The 10,154-nt window shown below is 36.6% G+C and overlaps 1 protein-coding gene across 1 annotated transcript in view; it reads left to right on the top strand.

The window, feature by feature from the left end:
- HEATR3 (HEAT repeat containing 3) overlaps positions 1–5,568 on the top strand; it is a 39,072-nt gene extending 33,504 nt beyond the window's left edge. The window contains 2 exon segments of the mRNA XM_008578115.1: positions 3,010–3,186; positions 4,762–5,568. Coding sequence (XP_008576337.1) covers positions 3,010–3,186; positions 4,762–4,884 — 300 coding nt within the window. The 3' untranslated portion in view covers positions 4,885–5,568.
- Positions 5,569–10,154: the final 4,586 nt, after the last annotated feature.

Here is a 10,154-nt window from a genome sequence, read left to right as displayed (position 1 = left end):
ATATGCATATTGTATTCTGCTGATGAAGGAACAATCCACCCCACGTTTCCTTGTATATCAGGTAAGGTGCATTCTGAAAATATCAGAGAGTTAATTCTAATATCACTCCATAAATTTTAAGTAGCAGCTCTGGGAGTGACAATACACTAGGAATTCACTCAGCATATTTGCTTTCAGCACTTTATCTCAGCTGGGTTGCTCAGAACTGCACTGCTACAGGTACAGCATCACTATTAATTAAGAGGACAGTAATATTAAAATTACCCTTCATTGTGCTAATAATTGCTGAATATTGATTACTAATGGGTATTAAATTGATTATTATAAAGTACCTCTTAACCTGCTAAGAACTGTGCAGTGAAGACTGATGTTTCTAAGAATCTTTTTTGGAAGAATGATGCATGCATATAGCATAACATTTAGAAAAGTACAAAAGTAAATATAGTGAGAAGATTTCACCTCCACTTCCAGTTCCCTAGTTTGTTTGCCTCTGGAGAGGTAGCCAGTATTACAATGATACAGTTCTTCTGTGTCATTCCAGAGTGTTTTTTTTTTTTTTCCTTTTTGTCTTTTTTCGTGACCAGCAACGGATCGCAACCCTCAGTGTCGCGCCCGTACCGGACCGGGACCAGCAACGGGATCGCAACCCTCGGTGTCGCGCCCGCACCTCGCTCAGCCAGTGAGCGGCTGGAGGGTTGCGATCCCGTTGCCGGTCCCGGTCCGGTACGGGCGCGACACTGAGGGTTGCGATCCGTTGCCGGTCACGAAAAAAAGACAAAAAGAAAAAAAAAAAAAAAGATAGTATGCTGACATATTTAAAGTACTAAGAAAAAATACTAACAGAAATTCTATATCTGATATAACTGAAGAAGAATTGAAGACATTTGCAGGTAAACAAAAACTGACAGTTTGTTAGCAGTATACTTGCCCTAAAAGAAATGCTAAAGGAATTTCTTCCAATCAAAATATTGAAAACACTAGACAGTAACTCAAAGCTGTGCAAATAAATGAAGATCTTTGGTAAAAGCAACTGCAAAAATAAATATAAAAAACAGTATTATTGTATTTTTGGTTTCTAACTACATATTTTATTTCCTGCATAATTTAAAAGACAAATGCATGAAAAATAATTATAAATACGTTATTGAACACACAATTTATAATGATGTAATTTGTGATGACAAAAATATGGGGGGCAGAGCAGATTTTTTTCTATGCTATTAAGCTAAGCTGGTATTAATTCAAACTAGATTGTTACACATTTATGATATTTTTTGTCATGAAAGTAATCACTATGAAAATAACTAAATGGTATACACAAAAAATGAAAAGGGAATAAAAAAGGTACATTACAAAAAACAACTAAATTCAAAAGCAATTCAAAAGCAATAATGGAAGAAATTAAAGACAAAAGATCTAAAACCTACAGAACACAAGTAACAAAATGAAAGAAGTAAGCCTTTTGTAATCGGCAATTAATTTAAATGTAAATTTATAAAATCACCAAAATGAAGAAATTGGCATAGTGTATAAAAAATATAATCCAAGTACAGGCTGTATCCAAGAGATTCACTTTTGATACAAAGACACATATAGGATGAAAGTGAAAGAATAGAAAAATATATTTCATGGAAATATTAATCAAAAGGGATTTGAGGTAGCTATAGTAATATCAGATGAAATAGACTTTAAGTTAAAACCTTTTACAAGACAAAGATGGACATTATATATTGGTAAAGGGTTAACTCATCTAGAACATATACTGATTATAAATATACACACCATATAACAAAGCCCCACAATATCATAGGTGATGCTGTGTGCTTCATATTACATTATAGGATATTAAATCTGAATACTATCTTAGAAGTTATCTAGACCACATATATTCAGATGAGAACATTGAGGCCCAGAGAGGTTAACTGTCTTCCAGGAGGCAGCCTGTTATTAATGGAGGAGCTGGACTTTGGACTTGGTGTCCTGAGCATTTCCACTCTCCCCCCCGTAATATCAGATTGCACATCACCCTTAAGACATCAAGGGTGAAGCAGAACAGCCAAACTAAAATGAGTTTACTCTGGAGCAATTCTTTGCAGATTGGGAATGGTCTGTTCATTAGCTACCTAATTGTGGAAAAAAATGGGTAGATGTTAAAAATCAACCAATATAGGGCCGGCCTGTGGCTCACTCGGGAGAGTGCGGTGCTGATAACACCAAGGCCACGGGTTCGGATCCCATATAGGGATGGCCGGTTCGCTCACTGGGTGAGCGTGGTGCTGACAACACCAAGTCAAGGGTTGAGATCCCCTTACCGGTCATCTTTTTAAAAAAAAAAAAAAAATCAACCAATATAGTGAAGCAAAATGAGATTGTGTTGGGTTTTTAAAAATTATATTAGAGTGTTTTTCATATACTTTTAAAAGCAGATTTTTTTGGTTACAGATAAGATTTCAATGCATTTTGACACCATGGAGAAAGCTTTTTTGAGGGAAGTAGAGGGGAAAACTTGGTTTCCAAAATCAATCTTTCATATATCATTTATGGATCTTAATTCATTTTATTTAGCAATATAAACTATAATATGTTTAATTTATCTTTGTTTATATTATACTTGGTATATTTATAAGTATTTGTTGAGTATTTAGCCTTTTAAAAGTTTTAATATTTCCCTTGTATTTTTATCCTTTTTTTTGTCTTTTTTCGTGACCGGTAACGGGATCGCAACCCTCGGTGTCGCGCCCATACCACAACCGGCAATGGGATCGCAACCCTCGGTGTCGCGCCTGCACCGGGCTCAACCAGTGAGCGGACCGGTCTCTATATGGGATCCGAACCCTCGGCGGGAGCGCCGCCGCACTCCCAAGTGCCGCACTCTACCAAGTGCGCCACCGGGCCAGCCCTCCCTTGTATTTTTATATGAAATAATATGCATGAATTATTGCCCCATTTAAGGGGAGTATTCATTTTGGAGACTGACAGTCATATTGCAGTGTGTTTTGTTGTTTCCAGACCATTGGGTGCTTTCTACTTGAGGTGGCCACCAAAGATCCTTCCCTTGTAGTAGCAGGAGAAGCTTTGGATGCCCTCTTTGATGTTTTTGCAGATGGTACAGAAGCTGAAAGAGCCTCAATTCAGATTAAATTGTTATCTGCTCTGAAGGAATTCCAGCCAGTCTTCAAAATGAAGGTTTGTAGTCATTTTATTTATGAATGCATAAGTCTCAACATTCTGTGGAGCTGAGGGTATATGTAGTTTCCACCATGCAATTTAGAGGCATGTGCATGATGAATACCTGTAAATCTCAATGAATCATATAGTACTGCATCCCCAGTACTTTGTAAAATGCTTGTTGACTGAGTCATAGCTCAACAGTGTTACTGCTGAATTATTTAACTTGAAGTTTTGTTATATTACATTTAAAAATTTAGTAATAGTGGCTACCATTTATTGAGTTAAGCTTCACTGGTAGGTGCCTTAATTGTGGGGGAAAAAAAGAACAGTTTACTCTTAATTATGCTTTGTTTCAGCTTGTAGTGTTTTTTGTTGTTTTTGTTGTTTGGTATTTAAGCAATGAGAGATTTTATTCCCTGCCTCACAGGTGACCAAATTGACTGGTTTTTCTTTAGGCAAAGACAAATGTACCTTAGTGTTTTATCCCTATCCCCCTCTTTTTTTTTCTTTTTCTTTTTTTTTTTTTTTTTTTTATGTCCAGCCAGTATGGTTTTCCAAACCCTAGTATTTTATCCTTTATTATCCAAAAGGTAGCTTAATATAGTCACAGTCCTGCACTTAATGTGTTTTTACCTGACACTGTATCCTGGAGCTATTCCATACCAGTACACAGATCCACATTGTTCTTAAAAGTTACAGGCCCTTGAAACTTCTGGAAAAGGAGCCTGCAAGCTAAAAAGGAGAAAATATTACCTATTTCCCTGCAGCTTCAAGGAAAGCAGATGTAGTTAGTCATCAAACTACAGAAGTAAATGCTTAAAAAGGAGTTATGTAAACTATTAACTGGGAAAATAACCCCTAACCAACCGCTGAAAGTTCTATTGTTCTGATTGACTTTCCTACTTAGTATGCATTGCTATGGTAATAGTATTTAATTGTTTTTCTTTTCTCAAAGGTATAAAGCCCTAATGAAATTTCTTTGTTAGCCAGAAGGCTAGCCTGTAGTTTTTCATATGAAGCTCTTTTGTATAAAATGAAGCCACAATTGCATTAAGTGACGTTCAGTGTGTATTTAGCCTCAAATTGCACTTAAATACAATACATAGATTTTACTAAAGAACTTCTCAAGAGTATTGTTTCTCAGAAGTGCCCTCCCTGCATCAACAGCATCAGCATCACCTGGTAACTTATTCGAAATACAGATTCTCAGCCCCAACTCTAGACCTACTGAATCCGAAACTCTGGATGGGCCCACCTATCTGTTTTTTAACACACCTACATGATACTTTTGCACACTAAAACTTGCGAACCACTGTTCTAGCCTAGAAGTGAGATATAACTAACATACGATAAAATTCATTCTTTTAAGGTCTACAATTCAGTCATGTTTGCAACTGTCATTTTAAAGGTGCATATTCTAAGTGTATTTTTATTCTTCGTTTACTGTGTTCCATTTACCTTGCAAGTAAAAATGTTTCACCAAATTCTTGCCACTGTCTTGTTTAGGAAATGATTAAATACACTGTAAATTAAATACTTTATTTAAATGCATTAGTAATATATACAAAATCACATGACTTTTTTTTCCAGATACGAAAAGAAGGGAGAGGTAAATACAGTCCAGATCAGCTGTGTGTTCTTGACAATGTGAAGATGAATTTGAGAAGGTTTGTTACTTATCAAGAAACCGTTGAGAAAAGACTGACTTCTTGAACCATCAAAAGAGAGACCAATTCTTCCCCAAAGTATTTGATGCTAAGAATACTGAAGGGTTTCCTTTGAGTGTATATGAAAGTAATTTTTTAATGCTTATATTATATACATTAATTTTAAGTTCATAAAAACTTCAAAACCTGTTAGAAACTCCTCTTTAAGCCTTGGGATCTTTGTGGCATTTCTAGTGCTCTTTAAATCATGTCTCCAGCAGTATTTACTCACTGGAAACACATAGAGCGGAAGAGTGGAAACACAGAAATCTCAGGTGGTTCTTAACTAATTTGTATACAGTGACAAAACTTCAAACAATCATGTTTCCCTTGAATTTTGCAGAAAAGGAAAATCCAAAGCACTGTTTTGGATGCTCTTTTTAGTCAGTATCATTTTATCATTTTATATTAGCTGAATCTATAACTAATATGAACATGAAGATAGGCTTTATAAAATGATTTTTTTGGTATGAAGTGTACCATTATGTTTACCTTTTGTAAAGAAATGAATGAGTTGAATTTGTGCTTTACTACTTAGCAGGTCATACTAATGAGTTAATTAGGTAATTGCCATTCTCTCTTTGGGCAGATCTGATCAGTTATTGCTTTGTAACATCATCCCTGTATTTAATTCGATATGGAATCAGAATTAGGAGAAAATATTTTTGAATAAATAATTTTTTAATTGAAAGCTTTGTGTCTTACAAAATCTTTTTTAAGATATTAAATGATCCTATTCCTGGGTGTTTGATAGCTAATGGATATTGCTTCAAGTATATGAGATACTAAAAAAAATAAATAAAGACAGCAGGAATTTCCAGTATTATCTCTTGAAGTAATAGGGCGCCAGCTGGGGCTGACGGAAAGAATTTCAGTGCCCATCACTCTCTGAGAGGGCCCCTGGACCAGCTCCATTGTTCATCCGTTTGTCTGATCGGAAAAGTTGTAGAAGATTTGAAAATTTCTGCACAGTTGATCTCAGTTGCCCTGATAAAAGCCCCAATACCTAGTATAAAACTTAACCTTTACTCACTGCTTCTATAGCTGCATAAAATGAGCTAGTAGTATTACATTTCATCTGCACTGTGGCTTATTTTATTTTTTACCTCTATAATATAGATTGTTAGGAAACCAAGATTGTTTCCCAACTGTAAGAGTCACTGAGCCCTGAGACCAAGTGAAATGCCCAGATGCTATATGTGGTAGGAAGATGGAAATGGTGTACCATATACTAAAATTTCCTTTTTTTCTTTTTTCTTTAAAAGATGACTGGTAAGGGGATCTGAACCCATGGCCTTGGTGTTATCAGCACCACACTCTCCCAAGGGAGCCACGGGCCAGCCCTTAAATTTTTTTTGCTTTATTATGCTCCTTGATCATGAATTTTATATTATGTGTATGTTTAGTGATCATTTCAGCTAAATGATTGATCCAGGCTTTTTATAGCATGTGTCCTTTGAGAGGGATTCTTCCAATGAAGAAAAGTTTCAGAGTTCTCTGCCTCAAGTATTTATAAAATATAATTATTTTGAAGGAGAAAAAAATTTCTAAGTCTGTTCTTTCCCTTCCTTTCCAACCTGTAAACAATATGCAGAATATCTAGCATAGGGCCTAGTACATATTAGGCCCTCGATAAATATTTGTTAAACAAATAAATCTTAGTGATTTTCTGCTTTATGAAGCACGCTCTAAGGCAGCTGAATGTGGAAGCATCCTGCAGAACAGTAGGTGAGTTATTGTACTGAAGATGAGTTATTACACTGAAGATGTGTCATCCTAAAAATATTATTAGATTCTGAGGCATGGATAGTTTGGTCTGCATTGCTACCATTCAATTTTACTACTCTAGCAACAGGAAAAATGAAAACAACAAAAATATACTCTACAGTTTTAACTATTTACCTAATAGCTCAGTAGAGCATGCAGGTATTATTCATGCCACAGTATAATGGAGACTATAGTTTTTTCCTATTGAAAACAACAGTCTGCTTTAAAATACATTTATTTGAAAATCACCCAGAATTGTCCAGTAGAGATATACACTATGTTAAGTGTGGAAGTATGAACTCATGTGAGATTCTTTAAGTGTTCACCCTGCCATAGCATGTTTGCCCAAGGAAATAAAAATCACTGCTTTACTTCTCATTTATTTTTTTACCTTTAAAACTGAAATGCATTTTATTTTAAAAAAATAATTAATTTTGAAATATCAGTCATTTTAATTATATTTCTTTTTGTAGTTGTATCTTTTGCCTTTATTTAGTTAATCAAAGAAATACTTTTGAGTTGTCAAGATAGGGAAAGGCCCTTATCTAGTCAGCATTCCTGTTTTTACCTAGTTCTGTCTTAGGCTTGCTTCCTGCCTTTTTGAAATTGCATGGACCAATACTTGATTGTTTTTATTTTTATTTATTTTTTTTTTTTAATTTTTTTTAAAGATGACCGGTAAGGGGATCTTAACCCTTGACTTGGTGTTGTCAGCACCACGCTCACCCAGTGAGCAAACCGGCCATCCCTATATGGGATCCGAACCATTAATAGCACCTGACTTGACTCTCAAAAGTGCTCTTGTTTAAGATTAAAGGAAACTAACATGACAATGTGAGATCTAGGATTGGATCCAGGACTAGGATAAAAACATCTAAATGCACATAATTGAGACAACTGACCAAGTTGAATTTATAATGTGGATTAGATAATAGCATTTTATCAATTTTAAATGTCGTCATTTGATTGCTATACTGTCAAAAACAAGAGAATGTCCTTGTTCTTAAGAAATACACATTGAAGTATTTATGGATAAAAGAACATGATGTCTCCAACATACTCTCAAATGGCTCAGAAAAAATAATATTTATATATAAATGTAGAGAGGAAGAATAGAAAAGCAAATGGGACAAAGTGTAAACGATTAGTGAATTGAATGAAGGGTGCACTGGACTTCCCTGAACTAATTTTGTAATTTTTCACTAAATTTGAAATTATATCAAAATAAAAAGGAAAATAATTTTTAAAAGGCTAAATAAAAGGGCTTGCATTAAACACTGAATTATATGGTCAGCCTACCCATAAACCCCTGGGTATTCTGGTCCTGCTTTACCCTCAGGTCTCTTTTGCTCTGTCTGCCTTGCTCTCAAGCTTCAGCCTTTCTGTCCTTTATTCAGTTGTTTTAAAGCACCATGCTCCTTCATTATACATATGAAGAAACCACTGCCTGGTTTCTTTTCCCACTTAACCTAGTTAACTCCTACTCATCCCTCAGTACTCAGCTGAAATGGCAATTCCACAAGGGGAAGTTTCTCTAACTCCGCAGACAAGATCAGAGGTCAGTGTTCTGGACACTCACAGCATCTTGTACCATATACCCCTTGATTTATTAAAGCTCCTAACTTTGTGCCAGGTACTCTGATAGATACTGAGGACACCAAGGTAGGCAAAATAGATGTGTTTATCTTTACAGAGCTTATGGCCTATTAGGAGAGACAGACATAATCAATATAAAATTACAAATACAACAAGTGCTACAAAGAAAGGGAACATGCTTCTTTGAGGCTATAAGAGGGGCTTTACTAGGTCAGGGAAGGCTTCCCTGGAGAAGTGATAGAAACAATAAACTAGGTGACTAAGTAGGAAGAATAGTTTCTGGAAGGTGAACAGCATGTGCAAGGGTCCTGGGGCCAGAGGGAGTGAGGCAAGGAAGAGGGGGCCAAAAGGAGCTCCAGCACAGTGGTAGTGCATTGCAGGGTGTGACGACTGAGGCAGGCAGGCCACACCTCTAGGGCCTTGTAAGATGTTAAATCTTTGTGCTTGCTTCACAGTACATGTACTAAGATTAGAACGATACAGAGAAGATTAGCATGGCCCCTATGCAAGGATGGCACGCAAATTTGTGAAGCATTCCATATTTTGCTTTCCTTTTCTAATGTACATGGTGGGGGGTGGGGGTGTGAAACCGAAGCCCCCATAAGTGAAGTGACTTACTGGCCCTTCCAGCTTCAAATCCCATTCTTAACTCCTCCTGTGAAAAAACAAAAACAAACTTGTAATGCATTAGACACAAAGGGGGAAATAAAGGGAAGTGTCAAGATTGAGTTTCTATCTTGCATAACATGTTGAATAGTATTACATTTACCGAAATAGGAAACACAGAAGAGGATCAGGCTGGGAGGAAGCTGATGAACTTATTTTCAATATGTTGCTAAATCAGCTAAGAAGGTTTTGAGTGCAAATAACAAAAAATTGGGATCCACTGTCTTAAACTGTAACAAATGTGTTATTCCACATAAAAAAAAATCCAGTGAGAGAGGATTGGTTAATCCTGCAGCTCACTGACATCATCAAATATCCACGTTCTTTCCATGTTTTTTCTATGCCTTCCTTAGCACACAAGTTAGCTCCCTTCTGTGGTTGAGAGATGATTGTATCGATCCAGCGGCAGAAAGGAAACTTTTTCTTCATTGTGTCTCTTTTTAAGAACTAAACACCTTTCCCAGAAGCCCCCACCCGCCAAGATTTCTACTCTGTATCAATCATGGTAATTAATGTTATATGCTGTAACAACCACCCTAACCAAGTGTTTTAAGGCAATAAAAGTTTATTTCTCATTCATGTCACAGTTCTATGCAATTTGGGTGGCTCACTGAGGGATCTAGGATCCTTCTTTCACATACTTCCACCATCTTGGAATACTTTTCCTTTTTCTTTTTTTAAAGCAACATCAAGTTGTCAGCCCACAGTTAGACTACATCAGAAGTCTAACTGGGCTCTGCTGGATTCTCTCCATAGGATCTGACAAGGCTGAACCTGAGGTATTGGCTAGCTGACTCTTCTCTGGAGGATATGGGAAGAATCTGCTTCCATGCTCATTCAGCTGTTGGTAGAATTTAGTTTCTGTGGTTGCAGGACTGAGGTTCCATTTCCTTGCTGGATATTGGTAGGGGGCTGCTCTTAGCTCCCTAATTGGAGTCCTTTTCTTTCAGGTAAAAGAGAGTGACTTAAGGATCTCACTTAAAATTTTAGGGCCAACTGGGGCCGGCCCTGTGGCGCTCCCGCCACAGGTTCGGATCCTATATAGGGATGGCCCGTGCGCTCACTGGCTGAGCGCAGTGTGGGTGACACCACACCAAGGGGTGCGATCCCCTTACCGGTCACAAAAAAAGACAAAAAAAAAAAAAAAAATAGGGATAAATAAAGGTTTTTTTGAATGAGTGTTGTTGAATTAAAGGAATAATGAATTTGTGTTTCAGGCCATCAGATTTTAAGTACATATAGTAGAAC

The sequence above is a fragment of the Galeopterus variegatus genome, unplaced genomic scaffold (assembly GCF_000696425.1).
Source record: "Galeopterus variegatus unplaced genomic scaffold, G_variegatus-3.0.2 Scaffold1633, whole genome shotgun sequence".
NCBI lineage: Eukaryota > Metazoa > Chordata > Mammalia > Dermoptera > Cynocephalidae > Galeopterus > Galeopterus variegatus.
Note: the sequence above shows the minus strand (reverse complement) of the source record. Positions and strands in the feature narration are given on the sequence as shown.